The 21151-nt window shown below is 36.3% G+C and overlaps 1 protein-coding gene across 2 annotated transcripts in view; it reads left to right on the forward strand.

The window, feature by feature from the left end:
- CCDC50 (coiled-coil domain containing 50) overlaps positions 1–15468 on the forward strand; it is a 65166-nt gene extending 49698 nt beyond the window's left edge. For both annotated transcript variants that reach the window (XM_060099292.1, XM_060099291.1), the window contains 5 exons: positions 322–366; positions 492–596; positions 2791–2870; positions 7211–7317; positions 9136–15468. In XM_060099292.1, coding sequence (XP_059955275.1) covers positions 322–366; positions 492–596; positions 2791–2870; positions 7211–7317; positions 9136–9155 — 357 coding nt within the window. In that variant the 3' untranslated portion in view covers positions 9156–15468. The remainder of the gene's footprint in view (positions 1–321; positions 367–491; positions 597–2790; positions 2871–7210; positions 7318–9135) is intronic.
- The last annotated feature ends 5683 nt before the right edge of the window (positions 15469–21151 follow it).

Consider the following 21151-nt stretch of genomic DNA (forward strand, 5'->3'; position numbering starts at 1 on the left):
GATACCTTTTTTATGGGTGGAAAAATCAAGACAATAGGAATAATGTGTCCATTTGTACTCACTGAGTAAGCATTAGCAACAGAATTCCATATCCATGGCTCTCCTTTATTGAGTTCTGATAGTTCTCTAAGAATCTGCTGTAGAATTTGATAAAAATAGACCCTGCTCTGGCTAACAAAAGTATACCAACTGATTTTCATCTTCAGGGGTGTTAATCACCACTAGTTTCAAATACCAATTTATTCTTATGTAAGATTTTTTTTTTAATGGACAACACAGATTCCAATTAAATTATACTTTTTTGTATTTTCTATACCATAGGCTACCCAGGTGGACATGAGAGCAGCTCAGGTAGCTCAGGATGAGGTGAGTTCGTGTTAGTTAATTTGTTTAGCTGATATTCTTTGGAAATATCCCAGTTTTTATCCCAATTTATCCCAATTTTCTACCTGCAACTTTGCAATCAATGATATTGACTGGATTTTGTTTAGGAAATCGCTAGACTTCTAATGGCTGAAGAAAAGAAAGCTTACAAGAAAGCCAGGGAACGGGAGAAATCATCTTTGGACAAAAGAAAGCATGACCCCGAGTGGAAGGTAGGGCCTGTCTGTTTGTTTTTAATTAGAAATACAATTAGAACTGAAATGGGGAGTCCTCTTTTAGGGTAAGCTCACAAATATATTTAGGGTATACAAATTATCTGTATTGCATATGTGAATCAGATTTGTAAAAGTTGATTCACCATGAAAAATCATATTGAATTCTTCAAAGTAACTATGTAAAAAGTTACTGCTAAGGTTGGAAAATTCATTTCCTTCATTTTAAGACCAACTGAGATGCAGGTAGGTGCCTCTGGCCATGAGCAATCTTAGTTTTCCTATGCTTGCCTTACAGGAGAATGTAGTGTTTTCACTTGCTCTTAAATTTCCACAGTGCCCTTCTCTTCTTCTCTCAACTTTCCCTGTTTGCGCATACTGCCCTTCCTCCTTGATCATGTGCAGGTGTCTCTGTTTCCTCTGATACCACTTGACCCATGGCAGACTGACGGCCATTCTTATTACCAGCAATCATTGCATATGAAACCCTCTAGCATGAGCTTGAACTGTAAGCATCCCCTCGTTAATCAGAAAGAGTAGACAAAATAGTCAGCAACTGCTGTTCATTCTCCTGTAATCTAATTGTTGTATATGGTGATTGCAAGTTTAGTTGAACAGATCTTACTCATTAGCTACTGTGTGCAAAGGACCACTTTGGACTTACAGGAAAAGACAAAGACAGATTTTCCCCAGAATAATGTGTAATGTAGAGAGGAAGACAAACTATAGACAGCTAACAAATACAAGGTCAAGCTGGCTGAAAAATGCAAAATGGAAAAACAACAAAGGAGTAGGGGTGAGAATTCATATAGTAAAGGCTTTTAGGGAGGGAGTTTCTACTATGCTGAAAGAATGGAGCCAGGGTGTGTGTCCATGATATGGTTGATGTTTAGAACTGTTCTTCCCCTCCCCCCCTCCCTCCCTGTCTCAAACAAAATCTTCCCTTGTGTCTCTGATGCTGTCACAGTCTCAGCATGTTTTGAGGAAAACAAAGACAGAGAAAGCATGATAACAGTACCGCTCTACTATTGCCTGTTGCTCAGTTACCTAGTTGTGAGTCTGAAAGCAGATGAAAATATTATTTGCATGTTAATTATTTAATTTATCTCCCTCCTGTACTCTCTTAGTAATTCAGGATTTTTCCTAACAGACATATTTCATTTTGGTAGAAGGGTTCCCAAATGCTTCTGTTATGTAAATTAAACCATGAGTAGTTGACCAGGAGTTACTCAGGTTCTTTGTTAACTGTGAGGGAGTAGGTATTTTTAAAGATTGCAAAGCAGGAAAGGAAGAGCAGGTAGACCACATTTCTAGCAATATCAGGACTTCTGTCATTTCTAGATTCTGTAACTGGTGCTGGAATTGTTTCTCTCCTGGAAAAGTTGGCATGACTATGCCTTAGTTTCTGAGCTTGAAAATTAGCATCCCTAAGTCAGATGTTCAGAAATAAGCTTAAGAGCATGAAACTAGATTCCACAGACTCTGGAAGTCCGCCAGTTCTGCTACTGAACCAAACTTGAGTCCGCTCACCCATGTGCAGTAAAGCCACTCTACTGACATCGGGTTGTGGGGAAGGAAAGTGCAGCGTTTACTGTAAGGCTCCATACTAGTAGTCTGGGACTGCTAGTACTCAAGAAGCCCGAACTCCCCAGTGGGTTTCAGGAAAGCATTTTTAGAAGGCTTGGGGGCTGTGTGCTCATGGTCATCAAGTAGTTAACATCTTTCATTTGTAGGGGGTTTTCACATCTGTAAAACCACTCAGGAAATGTGCACCAGATACTATTACCTAGGTACTTCAAAGAGGAGCTAAGGCAGAGAATATGGGGGAGGGGGTCTGTCCCTGGAAGGCGTGATAGGGTCCTGATCAGTTACAGTTCTCATCAGCTGCTGTGCAGCTGTTTTGTTAATAATGGGTGGCCAAGCGCATCTCTATGGGGGATCGTGTTTGTGTGTGTTTAGCCCACTCATCTGGCTGTACTGAAAACCTGCAACACACTTTCATGATTATATATTTTTTTGTCTCTGAGCGTCTGTATTTAAAAATATTTTAAGTTGCTCAACTGGATGTAAGTAACCTGAAATTACTAAAGGAGAGTTTCACATCATTTAGATAATTAATAAATCTAATCTTTCTCTATTTGTTTGCTGTTTTCTGTATGTGTGTGTGTTTTTCTTTTCTTTTTTTTCCCCATAGCCCAAGACAGCTAAATCAGCACACTCAAAGTCAAAAGAGAGTGATGAACCTCACCATTCTAAGAATGACAGGCCAGCACGGTAAGATGACACCTGAAAAGGGGAGTGAGGAACTTGATCTTGGGGTGAGTAAGGAGATGTTGGCTGCCTGAAAAGAGTGTTTGTTCCTTGGAAAGGAGATCCAGAAATCTGCTGTTGTAAGGTGGTATTAAGTCTTGCAGAGTTATTTTCAAGCTTTGTTTTCAGTTTTAAATTGGGTTGAACAAGTCAAATCAGGAAGACGGAGAATTTTACAGAAGCTGGGGTATAGAAGGAAAGATGTACTTTTGGTTAGGACCAAGTTCTTGTCTCTGGAGTCCCTGAATTGACTGCCCTCAGCTAGGAAGGGATGAGATTAACCATTTTCCTAAGTAAAATCTCAGGTTTTAAATTTTTTCTGAGTTTCATGGTCACATTAGTGTGTGCATGACATTTACATACACCTTAATTCATTTCTGTGTGAGTCTCAACGTCCTAGGCAAATACTCATTGAGTCATTGCAGATTTTTCTAAATCCCACTAGATCAAATAGCTGTTGCTATGCTATGTATACTTTCTGACTTCTCTCAAGCAGTCTTGGGTCATGGTTATGGAGTGTCTGCTGTTTTTCCACTGCAGATTCTCAACATTTAAGTCTCTGGGGAAGCAACCTTTATTTTTTCTTTATTTCTTTCTGTTGCTTTTCAAAGGGAAATTGATTGGAAGAGGAAGAGAGAACATTAAATAGAAAAAGACAAAAGTAACACTAAATCTAATATTTTGAAAACTCTAAATTATTGAAACTTTGTATTTTGGTCCTGATTATTAATAATATATTCATTAATTATTAAAACAAAAGTTTTATCACACTGAAAAATATACACTGTTGTTGCCACTCATTGCTCACACTTAAACTACTAGACTTGTTTCCTTAAAGAGAATATAGTGTCCTTAAAATGCCATACTCTACTTTTAAAGCCATGGGCTTTCAGAAGATAAATACATTTTAGAAAATTATATCAGGTTGTAAAGCTTTTAGGGCAACAGTAGTGTAGTTTGTCTAATTGTATAAAATTGGTTCCTCTTCCAGCTTTTAGTTATGCACATACCAAATGCCTTTTAAAGCAAATTTTAGAACTACATACTTCAGCTTTATTTACATCCCTGCAACAGTCAAGTAAAATAAGAAGTAACTAAACTGTTCTCAGTAGGTAAATAGGTGTGGCCTATTATGCTTTTTTTAATGAAGGGAATTAAAATCATCTTTAGAGTTAGTAATTTTGCAGTCTTCAAAGTCCTTGGGCTTTTTAGAACACCAATAACTTTGACAGCATATGATAGAACAGTCTGGAATGTCTATTTAAAGGATTTATTAAAGTTGAAAACAAGTTTCTGGAAGGTAAGGGGTACTCTTTAAAATATTTGATGTATTTGATTATGAATAATCAAATGATCCTGTGCTAAAAATGGCTATTGTAAATGAGTGAGAAGTGGCCTATGACTAGTAGAACTGAAGTCTTTTTTGAATTAAGAGGAATGTTTGTCTTTAAATAGCTTTTGCAGAAAGACTATATATATGGCAAAACAAAAATGAATAAGAATTTTATGAAACCTATATTTTCATAGTTAAAAGTTAAAGCCTATTATCTTATTATAGGTATCTTACACAATTAATATCAGAATGTATGCTTTCTGGTTAGAGTCTGTGGTTTCCTCTTTCACATTTAATCATGGTGGAAGTTGAGTTATCCATTTGTACAGAAAGAGATGGTTTCAAGGATTGAGAAACATGGAGCTTACTAGTTCAAGATGTTTACTTCAGTGTAACAGTCATGGTTAAAAGTCATTTTCATTGTCTATTATAAGATTTCTAGTCTAAAAAAATAGAGAACCAGTTGGCAATCTGAGTTAATTCCAATTCTTTGTAATTGGAAAATGTTTCAACCCAAGTTCCAAATTGTTTTAACTATAGGATTGTATATTAATAATACTACTTGGTAATTTAATTTTGCATTTTTCCCTTAGAAAAACTTAAGGATTTTATAAATCTCATTTAGTTCCTACAGTATTCTTATGAATATGAAATATATTTGTCTCCCTTTACTCATTTATCAAGTATTTATTGAGCACCCTAGTAAATTGTCCAGAACTAAAGTAAGCAACAGTCAAAAAAAGTTGTTTCCTGCTCTTATGAAATTTATAATCTAAACAGATAATTATACAAATAACTATTAAGATTGTGTTAAATGCTAAGGATGAAAAATACAGGTTGTTAGCAGAACATACGGAGACACGTAAACTAGTCTAGGTATCTAGGCGGGCTTCTTGAAGAAATGAATTTTGAGTGAATTCTGAAGCATATTTGGCTTTATCACTAGCTTAAAGATACAAATCATTTCATAAGAGCAGTTGGAAACAAGTAATCCTAATACATCAAAAACTGTAAACCAAACTATTAGTTAACAGGATTTTTCCAACTTTGGATATGAATACCCTTAACTGAAGTAACTGTCTCTAGTGCAACAAATAATTTGGTAGGACCCCTGGAAGCAGTAAGCCAAGATTTGTTCTCCGTGTAACCAAATATTGAACAAAACATCACATCAAGAGAACTGAGGGCATTCTAGATTGATTTGTTTATCCTTATAGGGGGAACCTAGAGAATTCGTTGGTGTCCTATACTTTGTTTCACTCTTTAGCATCCCTTTCCTTGATGATGAGTTGATGGTAAGGCAATAAACATAGAGTTTTTTTGACAGTACCAGTTGGCTTGTGTTTCTCCAGTTTCCAGTCACCTAATGAGGGTATTAAAAAGAGTAAAAAATAGAGCCTGCCACCCTGATTACCAATCCTGTTTTCTTGAGCCTAAGTTACTTCTTTAGTTAACTTTCTTAATCCTGGAGTCAGATTGCTTTGTCTCAACTGTTCCTACCAAGTCTTATGTTACTTTTTAAAGGCGAATGTTATAAATATCCATGAATAATGAAAGGAAAACACTTATTTGATTTCTAATATTTGTAAACAAATGCTCCAAAAAGAAAAACAAGAAAAATACCACTTCATTTGTTATGCTCATATTTATCATATGCATATAAAAATATATGAAAGTATAAAAATATATGCCGTGTACCATTTGAAAGTATAAGGAGTATGTGTGCTTGTGTGTATGTGTGTGTGTGTTTGTATAATCTTGAATGCAGATAATGCTAATGATAAAAATACACACCTATGTAGCAGAGCATAGTATAGTAGTTAAGAGCACTGGTTTTGAAGTCCAGTTGAGTTTGAGCCCTGGCTCTACCACTAACCAACTGTGTGAACTTAGATCACTTACCTGCTCTAACCTAATCTAACTCTAAAATATGTAGATGATAGCTACCATGCAAACTCATCCTGAAAGCTGAGATTGTCTCTGTAGAGCCCATAGCATAGCCCTCAATATATACACAAATTTACATCCGATGCTGACCTCTTCCAGACACTGACTACCCATGGAGATACCTACTGCTTGGGTCAGGGTGAGAAATTTGAACACTTGTCCTCATTGTTATATGACAGAACCCATTATACCCAAACCGACCATAACTTTCCAAACTTCAAAATATTTATGCTTTCCATATTGCATATATAATTACACGAAGCATCCTACAGCATGGCTGTATATTTGGCAGGTCTTAACCTCATCTGGTTCAATGCTTTAACGCAAATGTTGAGCACACCTTTAGGAAACAACAACCAAAAAAGGGGAGAGATTTTGTTCTATCTTTATCAGTGCCAAATGTCTGCAAAAATCTATGTTATATAAGTAAAATAATACAAAGTTTGGAGTATTAAAATTTTCCCATTTTTTTTTTTACAGTTTGTCTTGTTTTGACATGAAAAGTTGCACATGTATTGATATTACCGCCCTTTCCTTCTCTAAGTTCTACTCTGCCACCTAGTGGTTTAAGGAACTTTGCTCTAAATTTTCTGTGTTGGCCAGCGTCCCCTCTCTGTCCTCCCTTCTTACCTGCCTCCCTCTCTCCCTTAATTACTTTCTTCCCTTCTGTCCTTTCCTTTCTTTCTCTTTTTCTTCGTAATACCTACCAAAACAAAGTATACTTCTCATTAATGGCAGTGATAACATTAATCTTTGTTTCTCTAGCCCTTAGCACAATGCCTCACACATATTAGGTGTTCAGAAAATATTTGTTTTTATTGAATTATGTGCATCAGAACAAAGGAACAGTAAGATTAAATAATTTATCCAAAGTCATGTAACTGGCCAGGAACTAACATGAGGATTCTAAAATATTCTGGCTTTGTATTTCTACTGAAAATGTCTTTGCCAAGTGATCCAGTGAGAGGTGGAATTGTTGTCATTACTCCTTAGAGTATCTCTTTAAATTCTAACTTATTTTCAGGCCACTACCACCTACCATGACAGAGGCTGAGGATTTGGATTACACTCATTTTACAAACCAGCATAATTCCACACGTCATTTCTCAAAGTCAGAGTCTTCTCATAAAGGTAATAAAAATATATATGGTCAGGTTTAAGATCCGTTTTAATAATCCTCATGCTGTGGTGGAAAAGCCAGATGCTGTCTTATAGATCACTAGAGTGGAAAAATAAGTTATTCTTCCTCTTGGCAGATCATTATAGTACTCTTCATTTTTTGGAAAACAAACAAAAATGATTAAAAAACAGAAAGCAAACACCTTAAGCTGAATATAGGACTTTTCTATGTACAGTTAGTTGACCCTTGAACAACACAGGTTTGAACTGCACAGGGGTTCATTTATACATGGATTTTTTTCAATAATAAATATTACAGTACTACACCATCCATATTGGCTGAGTCTTCAGACTCAGAGGACCAACTATAAATTATACATGGATTTTCAACTGTGCAGAGAATCAGCACCCCTAAACCCCACATTGTTCAAGGGTCCAGAGAGAGTTCGTTCATAGCTTTTATCAGATTCTTAAAGGGTGACTATGTCCCCCACTTAGAGCTACTGGGCTTTTCCTGTCTTGGCTCTTGTTTCTCATCTGCCCATGATTCTCTTTATTAGATTGAAATACGCACATACATACACACATTACACAAAACACATCACATGGAAGAAAAATGGGACAAAGAAAATGACAAAAAAATATGAGATCTAAGTTGGACCAGATCTTTAAAATGAAAGGAATAATCGGGTCTAGTTCCTCTGCTAACCATATGCGTTCCCTTATATGTATTTTTATGACAGTCATAAAATGAGTGATGAAAATGTAGTTTCTCATATTAAGTTGCTCATCTAAAAATGGAGGTGATTTTAATGGTATCAGCATGGTCAGGATTATATGAGTAAAATATATGAAAGCAGATTGCAGCAGACTTTACAAAGATTAGGTCTTATCAATTGATGTTTGGGTTTTTTTATGGTTTTGAAGATTTATTAGGTGATGGTGATGTTTTCATTATCCTTTCCCAAATCTAATGATTGCCTTCCCAAACTTACTTAAATTTTCTTTTCTGAGGTGATGACAAGATACCATTGCACAGGTGCCACTCTAGACTAATTAAATTAGAATTTCTGGGGGCAGGTTTTGCCAGGCATTTGTATTTTTTTAAAAGCTCTCCTTCTCCTGCTTCCCTATCATTCTATCACTCGTCCAATGTTGACATTAAGACAAAAAACATTATTTAAAAGATGAGATTAGTTGAATATTATCAAAATAACCCATACACTACAATTTTCATCAGTTGGTAGCCTTTTTACCATCCCTTGTTTAACTGGAGGAAGTTCATGATCTTCTTTCTCAAATTATATACATGCATCACTTTTAAGAGGTGCCTTCCTGTCCTTGACATATATCTGATACATAATATTAAAAAAGCACATTGATTCTGAATGTAAATACAACCTGGTTATCTGCAGGAGATTGGCTCCAGGACCCCCGAGGATCTCAGAATCCTCAGATACTCAAGACCCTTGTATAAAATGGCATAGCATTTGCCATGCATCCTCCCCTAGACTGTAAATCATCTCTAGATTACTTACAATACGCAATACAATGTAAATGCTCTGTAAATACTTGCAAACATATGGCAAATTCAAGTTTTGCTTTTTGGAACTTTCTGGAAATTTTTTTTCTGAATATTTTCAGTCCATGGTGGATGGGAAACCTGCAGATATGGAGAGCCAATTGTATTCTTACAAACAAAAACAAACAAAATATGAACCACTTGAAATGCATATAAATATAGGTAAATTATTTTAATTGAGCAGGGAGAAAAAGTGTCTCAGAGATTTTTCCTTCATCGTTTTTCTTCTCTTTTCCTTCTCTCTCCAGGTTTCCATTATAAGCCGTAAAAACCTAGGAACCTGCCTTGAAAGCGGACTCACTGTAGCAAAATTACTGGATGATACAGAATGCATTCCATGCTTATTTTTTTCTCCTATATTTTGTATTCCTCAGATTTATCCTCAAGTGTTTTTTAGACCATAAATAATTTTCATTCATTTAAAATGTTTTGGTTATTCCCGATCACTTGGGCAGTACAAGAAAATCTAGCTTCTGAATATTGGCCACCTTTATGCTGCATATGCTTCCTGGGGTATAGTATCTAAGAGCTCTATAAAATGCCATTTTCGTTAGGTATAGAGTATTGATATCTAGGGAATAGGCTTTATTTAGCAATTAGAATTTTGTGGAGATAATGATCAAAGTAACACAACGTTTGGATGAAATGCAGAATAAAAGAATATAAGAAATAGCTTTTTTTTTGGTTCATTAGTGTATGATATATTAAAAGACAGAGACGTTTGCTTTTTACTATTCAAGGAAAGAAAAAAATGCACAACCATAAAATATAAAAAAAAACAACCCTGGAACAGTTGAAATATGTAACAGACTACCAGGACTGTAGAGGTTTTACGTATCCTTACACGCCCTCCTGGGAAGATTGGTCTAGATGTCGTTCACTAACACTGTCGCTGCCATTGCCTCCTCGATAGCAAGGCTTTCTGAAGCCTCTGGGCATTGGACCATTTATTAGTATTTACTAGCAAAAATTTAATTCTGTGAAGTTTTAACTAAAGTCTGTGCAAAATCAACTGAAAATCGAAAAACTGAAAATGAAAAATTGTGTATCCCTTCTCTTATTTTACATTTACTTATAAAGCCGAGGGGAATGGGATTGGAAAGATGTTTATATACATGATGCTGCCATCATTTTCTCTAGCTGTAAGATTGATCATAGCAGCATATGTTGGCAACCTCTCAAAAATATTTTGTGTATTTGTCAATAAATAGATTAATTGGGCATGAAGTTGATAAAGAGGTTCTTCATCCAACTATTTGGTTGTACACATTTGTTAACGACACATGGGCATTAGATTCCTTTTGCGCCAGACCTTTAAAGCCCTCTTCAAGAAATATGGAATTTTTTTCCATCTTCTAACCTCATGGAAATGCCTCTTTTCCCATACTAGTTAGTTAACATAAATATCAGTCATGCTATATATATAAATAATATCCTTTCAGCCTGACTTCCTGTTATTTTTCATTGTATGAATCTGACGTTTTTGGCATTTTAGTATGATGTTTGTTTAGGAAAGAAATCTGTGGGTGACTTGAGAAAAATTGTTAATCCATTCTTTTCTGGCTTCTGTTTGCCTTATCTTTTGAGATAGTCTTTAAAGTTGGGCAATATTCAGGAAGCTTTTTAGACTAGTTTCTCAGAGCAGATTTGGGTTTTTCATTTTGAGAAAGATCTTTAGTTTCATAAAGTTTTTGGACTGTATGAACTTAAGTAAAAGATATCTAAGAATTAAGTTTTGGGAAAATGATAATCTAGAAAGAAACAAAACCCTTAAGGATGTAGTCATTTTGGAAAATTGGGGAAAGGAAGAATAACAGGACTTTGAATGTTCAGGATGAAATGAATGAGAAAAAGTCTTTATTTAAATAGGCAAGGGCAGATCAAATGGAGATCCTAGCCTTAAATAAAATTCCAGAGGGTGATTTCAATATCCAAAGTTTAGGTATTGTTGATTTACAGTAATGCTATATTTTTCTTTGTCTGCCCTGTGATTTTGCTTCATGTTTTAAAAAGTTTTTTATGGTAGCTTTAAAGAAAAAAAAAACAGTATATTTTTACTTGAAAATCAGGCAAATGGGCAACATTTGCCATATTTTTATTTTATAAATGTTTATTTTTCTATCTCATACAATGATCAGTTCTTCTTTTCAAATTCTACATTTCTCTTGTCTCTCATGTATTACTTCATCCAGTCATATTTATTATTATAAAATGCTAACTGGATATATTTTACTCAAAAAAAAATGTCAGGTCAGTTAACACGTGACCAGGATGTTAATGTTTCAGCTGTCTTAGTGAGTGGCCAAAGGTGGTATTTCCCTCGTGACACACAAATTCAGCATCTGTATTGAAAATTTGTTATTTTTTTAAGGTTTTTAAAAGATTAGAATTTTAAAATATTTAAATTTAATTTAATTTTTTTTTGTAAAGCAAACACTTTAAGGAGTATCAGAATAATTCTTTCCCTGTGAGTAAGGAGACAGATCAAATTCAACCAGTCGAATTCCTCTTACTCTCATTCAAATAGTGTAATTGTTATCTTTGAGACTATAGAAGCAACTAACAATTGTATTTTAAGAAACTGTCAGACATTCTTCACTGTGTTCTCTGCTTTTCACTTAGTCATTTTTATATAAATATGGAAGCATTTATTTTGTTTCTGTTCCTACTGCTGGAACACACGCAATTTAATTTTTAGGCCCACAATGTATTATGCTTTAATGTTGTGATGTAAACTAATACTTCTGGCCTTGGAAAATCTTTCTGTTTCCATACCTCTGTTCTGTGGAGACCAGGTCTCATTAACGTCAGTGTCACTGAATGAGCACAGTGTGTTGTGGAGCCTTATCATAAGGCTACTGGACATGCACAACCCATTGCCCCAACCTAACTTTTTGTAAGTCATCGCCTGGAAGCAAGGTTAGATAAGGATAAGATTAAATGTTCTGAGTTGAAAATAATGTGACTCTACTGTCTAACCATTGTTAGACATAATTTTTTTGGGAGACTGGACGGTTGCTACACATGCTTTAAAATAACACTGCAATTTTTAGAAGATGACTTTGCATACAAAGTCTTGGACTTACTATTTCCCAAGTGACTTTACAACAACCAGCAACAGACTAATGAACTGAAGAAAAGACTATATGGTTTTCAATCATAGAGAAACATCTAAATTAGAAAAGATATGGATAGATGCTCCCAGGAGGAAAACCTTTTCAGAATGGCAGTGACCACTTGGATCTAGATCAACATATTCCATAATGTGTGAACTTGGGCCTTGTGTTCCACTGGACTCACGAGGAAATTAGGAACCAGACCTGTTTTCCCCTTTTCTTCTCTACTGTAGCCCGCAGTGGGACTGGACCATGAATAAATCCGTTGCTGATATTGTCCGTACCTTTCGCACAATCTTGGGACTTTTCAGTATAAAACTAATTAACTTTCAACTGATTATTATTTTTCTTTACTACTGTCAAATGTTCTCTGAATTTTGTCTTGTGCCAAATTACTCTTTGGAAACACCTGGTATAATATGGTGCATTCAGTTTACCACATAAGTGGTTAACATTCTAGGGCCTTGGTTTTTAATGAGTGTTGTCTTTATATAAAAATCAACATTGAGGAGTACCAAGGTTATTCATTTATTCAGTGATGATTTCCTTGAAAGATAACTGTGGTGATTGGCTGTAATATCCTCAGCCAAATAAAAGCGTAAGACCCCTGTGTAAGCAGCTTTCTGAAGGACTGAGAACAAAATAGAACTTGCACTCAAAGGCTTTTTTCCCTTTTTGGAAAGCACTGTTTGTGTTGGGGACGTTAATACAGAAAAGGGAATCCTTCAGGTAGATTTCACTGTTACATAGTGTGCCATGTTCTGATAATACTGGCTTTTTAGAAACAAGCATACAGAAATTAAAACCTGCTCTTTGAGTGAAAAGGAAAAGAAACAAAGACAAAAAACAGATTTTTAGAGTACTTTGTCCATTGCTTACTGCTTGGAGTCAGAGAAAAGTTAGATAAAATGATCCCATTTTTCCTCCTATCTGGTGGTGCCTGTGAGTTTTAAAGCCATAACTGCTTATCTTACTGGTGATAGGATCCTTTTTTTCTCCCTAGTCCATAGTAGGTCATCTGGGCAGGGAGAAGCAAACTGGAGACTGGCCTGATAATGCTGCACGGGTCACAGTGTCACCCGGAGTTCTCTGGGAAGACTCTCTTTTATCCCTGAGGATACATAAGACTGTTAAAGGGAAGAGTTGAGGCTGTTGTTACTCCTGCCATTTAACTCTCGTTAGAAATGCTGAATTTATTTCTAGAGAAATCAGGAAGGAAAGGGTAAAGTAGGAAATCCTCACTTCTACAGAGTCACTTTTCTTAGGAGACCTGCACTGTATGCCAGCAACGTCTGTGAGGAGCAGTATTGCCTTAAATTAGTTTGATTCTGACCAAGGTCAGTGTACTATATTTCCTGTATGTGAACTACTGTCAACTCTCCATTGAGATATAAAATTCACAGGTGAGCCCAAGACATTGTCATCATCAGAAGCTTTGAACATCCTCACACCAAGCTGTGAGTGACGTCCACACTGATAGGTATGTCATTCCATTTCAAATCGCCTCTCAATCTATGAATGAGCAGTGGCATGACCAAGAAGGCTGGTAGGCGAGAGAGAATTTCCTGACCGGATTCTTCAGGTGATCACTTCCTGAATAATTGAGAGTTGACTGTCCTCCTTTTCTGTGGCTACTGTGTAGAAGATATTTCCAAAGGTTCTCTTATGCAGTGTGAAGTCATTATGTTTTGTAAGAATTTCACCAACACTCTTATGTATTAAAATGCATACATTAACAAAAAAAGAAAACCAAACAAAACAGAGACATTTACTCAAATGGGAGATTTGTTGATATGAAGAGTGTTTCTATTTTATTACTTTTAAGAGAAAATCAATCAGAAACTTTTGCTATGGTAGGGGAGACATCAGAGTGTTTTTTGGGGTTGTATTTGATGCTACAGACTAACACAATCATCTAAGTAATCATGTTGATTTGTGGAAATGTCTGGTACTAAAAATCATTCTCTTTGCCCTTAAATATGTGGGAACCCTGCCTAGATATATGTTCCTAATAGACTTAAATGTTTTTGTGTATTCTCAGCAAACTAGAAAATTTTTCTCTCATCTTGAGTAACGTTTTCATAGCATAAGGCATTTCAGATAAGAACAGAATTAATTGTGTAACTTAGTGCCCCATGATTCATTGCTGAGTTTCATATAGAAAGAATGGAAGAATTGAAAGACAGGGGTCAAGTGACATTTCCTTCACAAAAGAGCAAGGATTAAGGACAACAAAGAGAAGACAGTTGAGAGAATATACTATTACACATCATACGTATACTTAGGATAAGTTTTTGTTGCACTGAGTTTCAGACCATAATTGCTAAAAGAGTTTCTAACTGTTAAATTTAGTGAGAAGGTTTTTGATATCAGAATTTCTAAAATTTCTTATTGAATTAGCCTCTGAAATCCCCGTAGGCTATACCTTCAGCTTTGTCATAAACTGAAAGCCAAATGCCCTTTCTCGGATATAACTATATTTTTCACCTGCCTCTTAAAGGCAACCCAGTATTTAGTTCATGAAGTATTATGATAGCATATAAAAATGATGTTCCAAAATGAGAATTCTCTGTAATACAGTTTTCCTTAAGAAGAATCCATCCCAACACACTATTGTATTTTGAAAGGTGCCGAAGTATAAAGTATAGGAGTTTGTTCATATAAATCAAGTTGCTCAGGAAATTTGAGGTGGTGCTGTCATTTGTCTCAAAATTTGGAAAAGTATCCTCTTGAGAGAGGTAACTGCACAGTGCCCAGAGGTTTTGGATGCTTTGGTAAGAAGCCCTTTGACATTTGGAAAGTAGATGTTTAAAAAACAAGTGAGATGTTATCTCAAGTGCTCATCAGTTTTTAGCCAAGCCCCAGAGGGAAAGGCAGCTTTGAAATAGTTACTTCATGGAACTGAACAGAACCTTAATGGAATAAAGTTGCCAGTCTGAGGACAGAAAACAAGGAGGCCACCTCAAATCACATGCCTATCTAGAGATTAAGTGAAACTGTGAGGGACACAGGATGCCTTAAGGTGACTGATGTTGGGTACCAGTGGGTATGTGTGCACGCTTCTGGAAGAGGTTGATGGAAACAATCTGTTTCAATCCACCTTCATACAGCACAGGTTTCTGCTCATGACCTAATTGGGGAAAGTGAGAAATGTGGTGCTGGAGACGTTCTTATGTCTTGGGCAGCTGAGGTGCTAACGTCATTCAGAGTCCAGTGCTCAAGACTCCCTTCAGTGCCAGTTATACAGCTTCATTCATTCATCTATGCAAGCTTGTGTTTCAGTGGTTCGTTTTTTACACCTTGTGACCCATTGGATTCTTTCAATATCAGGTTTAACATTGATATTATGAATCATTTTTAAACCAAAGTATTGTATAAGCCTGTGTGCTTCTTTTCCTGAATGGACGGACGCAAACACCAATCGTGTCCTTTTCTCTTAATACAGTCATCCATTTGTTACGTTAATGGTCTCTGTCTCATGTTTTCTTTACCACATTCAAGGACTTGGGAAGATCTGGGAATATTCATTTGTTTTTTTCTTCTTTACAAAGTTAACCCTAATGTATCTTTGTTTAATAACAGTAGCTTTTTATCTTATTCTGGTTACTGTAACCATGTATAACACTATACTGCCTAGTACATTAACATTCTCAACAAGTACTCCCAAGTCTAAATCCGTTAGGGGAAAAAAAAAAAATCCGTTAAAGAAGTGGCTTTGTTTTGTGTATGGTGACTGGTGGCTTGGTTGATGTATTTGAAAGAAAAACAGGTAAATGGATGTTCACACAATAATTTGAATGATTAAAGGCTCCATGAGACCAAAAACCAAGTCTGCACCACACATGCGCTCCATGGATGTTAAAAAGAGACATTAATAATAACTACCATTTAACATTTTATCTTTATGAGGTGTTTATCTAATTTTCTTTACTAGACTAGCCATGATGTGGAAACTGATTCTGCAGAAATTTGGCAGGTTACTTAAAAATAAAATACTATTTTCAATGACTGTTAAACTGATTTTTAAAGAGGTAACTAGTGGGTTTGCCAGAAAGTTCGTTCAGGTTTTTCATGACTCTACGGAAAAAGCTGAATGAACTTTTTGGCCAACCCAATATTTAGTTTCCCTCGGCCAGACTCAAGACCTCACTTCCTTCTTCGGCAAATATTACAGGGAATCTAAGTGATTTCTGTTATATATCTATACTGTTGTGAAAATGTGTTAAGGAAACCTAATCCAAAATTGGAGTTGGGAAGCAACGAAGGGAGGGCTGTCGCACGTGCCACACATTGCAGCTTGTATAGTTCAGCAGGAAGGAGGAAGATTTCCTCTCTCACCTGGCAACAGTAAGCTGCCCTAGTCTTCAGCCAATGAGAAGCAGCCACCACTTCAAAATCTCATTCTCCTCCAGTGAACTTTTGTTCAAAACAACCCCTCCCCATTTGTTCTCCAGACTTGCTTATGGTTCAACATAGTTTGCTTGTCCCAAATTGCAAGTCCCTTGCTTTTCCCATATAAACTAATTTTTGCTTAAGGAAAATTGCTCTTTGCTCTGTTTAAGGTTTACACTGTGTATCACTACCAGACACCTAAGGAGCACTGGTGATATGCAGACATTACAGTATTTTTTAGTTGAAGAAATTTGATGTGTTGATTTCAGCCTTCAGTTTCTAAAGAATGGGTGAAAGTTGCCAGGGATAAAAGTTTGCATACCTAGAAGTCAATTAAAGAATTAAATATGTAATTAAGGCAGCTCCTCTTAATCTGTGGCAGGAGGTACCCAATATGCCTGGGTGGGTTTTGTGGGTATGGCTGGGTCCAAGTATCAGGCTGTGGCCACGTGGTGTGGAGAGGTAGCGCACTAGAAAGCTCCTCAGAGACAGCCGGGAGAACCTTAGCTGCCTTCTACTCCTTGGAAATTTGGAGAAATCTCAGAGGGCTTTGGACTACTACATGTCACAGGGTAGGGATTTGAAGAAATTTCACCCATATATCAAGGGACAGAAAAATTACGTATTTCCTCCCCATTATATCTGATTTACGTGCTTAAACAAACATGAACTAAACACTGCAGTAGAGCCAATGACTAAGGAAATCGACAGGAATAAGGAGGTCTGAGTCCTAGTCCTGGCTTTGCTGTGAACTTGGTTCAGGACATTGGGACACCACTTATCCTTTCTACTAATAAGCTCATTGCAGTGAAAGTTGGCAACCTGTAAGTACTCCTTCAGGTCTAATATTCTAGGATCCTGGCTGTCAAGATGTGCTGGGTTCCTTTAAGATGCCCCAAAAAGAGAAAAGCCTCATGCCCTACTGGGAGTCTGGTAGATCACGAACTCTTCCTAGGCATTCGTTTGAAAGGCCTCATTCCTGACCTCGTGTACTTTAAAAAATTTTTTTTGTTTATTTTTGACAAAAATTGTATATATTTCAGGTGTACAATGTGATGTTTTGATGTATGTATACACTGAAATGATTACCACAATCAAAGCAGCATACACATCGCGTCTCATAGTTACCTGTGTGTGCAGGTGTGTGTGGTGAGAACGCTTGGGACCTACTCTCTTAGTAAATCTCTAGTATATACCACATTACCATTAGCTGTAGTCACCATGTTGTATGTTAGTCTCTGGAACTTACAGCTGAGTATTTGTTCCCTTTGCTGATCTTGTGTTCCGGACTGCGTTGTTCTGCTCCTAGCTCCGCACCCAGCACATTGCCCTCAACTTAACATGTGTTCCTCTAACCAAATCTGTCTCTTTCTATCCCCAAGCTTCAAATATGAGCCTCTTTCACTGAAAGGTCTTTAGATATTCTTGTGAACTCTTGAAGCTCCTGCTAGTATACCTTACTTTTCATACTCCCGAAACATATATTTCTGACTGATTCATGAGCCTTTGGTCATGTGAATTGTGATGTGCACCTGCCACACTTGATTATTTTGTGTCATTCCTTTCCTGATCTGTGCCCTCACGAGCAGTGCTCTCAGTGTCTGCCTGACTTTGAGGAAGATTTTCCAGCTGACCCACCAAGCACCTGCCCTCAAATCCCTGACCAGACCTTGGGGGCTCTCAGACACAGAGCTGGGGGCGGGGTGTGTGTGTGAGTGTGTGTGTCTGCAGGTATATCTGCCATTGGGAGATGTGTGTGTAAATGACAGTGGACTTTTCTGGCCTGGAGAGGTGGGTACCAAGTGATATATCTCAATTGTTCCTTCTATGGATCATGCTTTTGGTGTCAAGTCTTAAGGACTCTGCCTAGTCTTACATACTGATGATTTTCTTTCTTTCTTTTTTCTTTTTTTTTTTTTTTTTTTTTTCGGTACGCGGGCCTCTCACCGCCGCAGCCTCTCCCGTTGCGGAGCACAGTCTCCGGATGCGCAGGCTCAGCGGCCATGGCTCACGGGCCCAGCTGCTCCGCGGCATGTGGGATCTTCCCGGACCGGGGCACGAACCCGTGTCCCTTGCATCCACAGGCGGACTCTCAACCACTGCGCCACCAGGGAAGCCCTATGAGTGCTTTTGATTGCTCCAATTTCACAAAGAAACTCCCCGGGTTTTTCTCCTAAGACAGGCTATCTGTTGTCTCAACTGTAATCTCTTGCCTCAGTTGCCTGTGAATTGTTTTATCTACTTTGCAATGTTTTCAAATGATGCCCACTGCTTTTCTAGCCTCAGTGAATTCCAACTTAGGCAAAACAGAGATGAGCATTTTGCATCACTCCTTCAGGTAGCCCCCCAGTCAAGTTATAAAGATTTACACAGTAATTTGAAAATAAATTCTGCTCTGCTTCCTTTGGAACCAGGGACTAGGGTGCCCCAACTGGGAATGGAGGCTGCTGTCTTCAACTGTGGCTGAGCCAGAGAAGGGGGCGGGGCAATGGCGAGTAAAATGCCTAGAAGCTTTTCTACTGTTTTTAAGTTAACTTTTTCTGGATTCCGTGTTCACTTGGTTAATGTAAACCTATGACTATTTTCCAGAGTTCTGACAAAGTTTCTGCTTATTTCTTCATATTTCTGTGGTGGAATTCGGAGCTTGGAGGTGCCTACATAGTCACTTTGCTGCCATCACTCTGGGCAGTTTCTTAAAAAGCAAATTTGAGTCATTTTATAGATTAATGTTGGGAAATTTATCTTACTATGCTTTTCATGAGTAAAAAGAGGAGTAATAAACAATGGAGTACAATTTAGCTGTCCAAAGGAACGCGGGAAATCTCAGCCATGGAGTCATTTCCAGGATATATTTTTAAATGAGAAAAGCAAGGTGGTAAAAGCATAAAGGTTTTGCATCATGTATCTGGGAAAGGGGGTAAGTGGGGAATTGATGCTACTATGTATGCATGTTTCCTTATAATAAGAAAAAAATGGAATGTTTATAAAAATTTTAAAAGTTAGCTATAGGGAGGGAGGAAATACATGCATAGGAGATATGTAGAATCTAGACATAATGGTATATACCTTATCTTGTAGATTTGATGTTATAACCAGATACTTATTTTAAATCACTATGAAACAAAATTTTACAAGTAAAAGGAAAACTATAAAAATGAAAGTAAAAATAAAGCAAATAAACCTAGAAGCAAAGAGTACCCTGGTAGCGATTAACATCCTTCATGAACAGATTGTGGTCTTTTTTTCTGCCAAAAAAAAAAAAAAAAAAAAAAAAACCAATCAGATTTTCTTAGAGAAATGGCTTATTTTAGATATTTAAATTTGCAAGATGAAACTGCAATATCTTGTACTACCAGATAGCAAAGAAGCTATCAAAGAAAAAAAGGTTTTGTCAAAATATCCCCAATCAGCCAAAGACAGGATAATTTGTGCATCAATAGGGATAATAACTGAAATGGATAGACATAAAATATGTTCAAACCCATGTATTTAAAATGACCTTTATCCCCTTAAAATAACCCTTACTGATCACCTGTGGCAGATGCTATGGACCAGCTCATTATTTTGAAAACTGGTGAATATGGGGAATAATCAAGCATTTATCCTGCTTGTGGTTTTTTCTTTTTAAAATAAGATCTGTATCTTACTGATGAATAAATGAAGAGTTGATTATGATAAATTTCCCTTTATAGAATATTTTAGCTAATAGTCAAATTAAAAAAAAATGATAGAATGGTAGAATCATTTTGCAACCCTCAAAGAATTAATAGATGTACACAATGATCACCAACAGTTGGTATCATAAAAAGAGAGAAAATTAGATATTATATCCCTCCAAATGAAAGTAACAATATTATCAACAAAATTACCAAGTTTCTAGATTTATCTACTAATATATAGGAAGTATAGGGCATTCAGGACAATTTTAAATAACAACATAAGATTGCAATCTGCAAAATCCAGACTATGAGAAACTTTATAAAACAAACAACAAAAATTCTTCAAAATAAAATACATTTGTAAAGAAAATGGAGAAGGGGAATAGTATAAGATACAAGCAATACTTTTAACTAGTTGAAAACAGACTGAAATCTATAAGGTGATTAGGGAAATGTGAACACTGACTGGATATTTGTTGATATTAAGAATTTAGTGTTAATTTCTTAGGTCTGATAATGAAATTGGGGTTGTGTTGTAAACAAAAATTTCTTATATATCAGAGATACACACTGAAATATTTATAGATGAAATGATACGGTGTCAGGGGGTAGGACATAAATGAGTATAAAAAAGAAAAGATAGGCCATATATCAATAACTGGGGATGGGTAAATCAGATTTATTATCCTATTCTCTCTACTTTTATATATGTTTGAAAATATCCATAATGAAGTTTTAAAAATGACAGGGAAATAAATTTTCAAACAAAAACTATGAAAAGCCACACTAAAGATGTATGTGTACTTCAGGCAAAAGCGAAAAGATCTTGGATGAAAGGTCAGAAATATAGAAAGGAATAAACATAAATGAAAAGTATATATTTGTTGGTAAATATAAATGAATATTGACTGTCTAAAACAATGATTAGGTATCTTGTGGGTTTAAAACAAATAAAATACACCAAAATGGTATACGAATAATGATACAGTAAATGGAGTTAAAGTGCCATAAAGCAGTATTTCTCAAATTTTTAATATATGAATAATCTAGTGATCTTGTTAAATTGTAGATTTTGACCAAAAAGTCTGGAGTGGGGC

This window comes from Mesoplodon densirostris, chromosome 5 (assembly GCF_025265405.1).
Source record: "Mesoplodon densirostris isolate mMesDen1 chromosome 5, mMesDen1 primary haplotype, whole genome shotgun sequence".
In the NCBI taxonomy this organism is placed as follows: domain Eukaryota; kingdom Metazoa; phylum Chordata; class Mammalia; order Artiodactyla; family Ziphiidae; genus Mesoplodon; species Mesoplodon densirostris.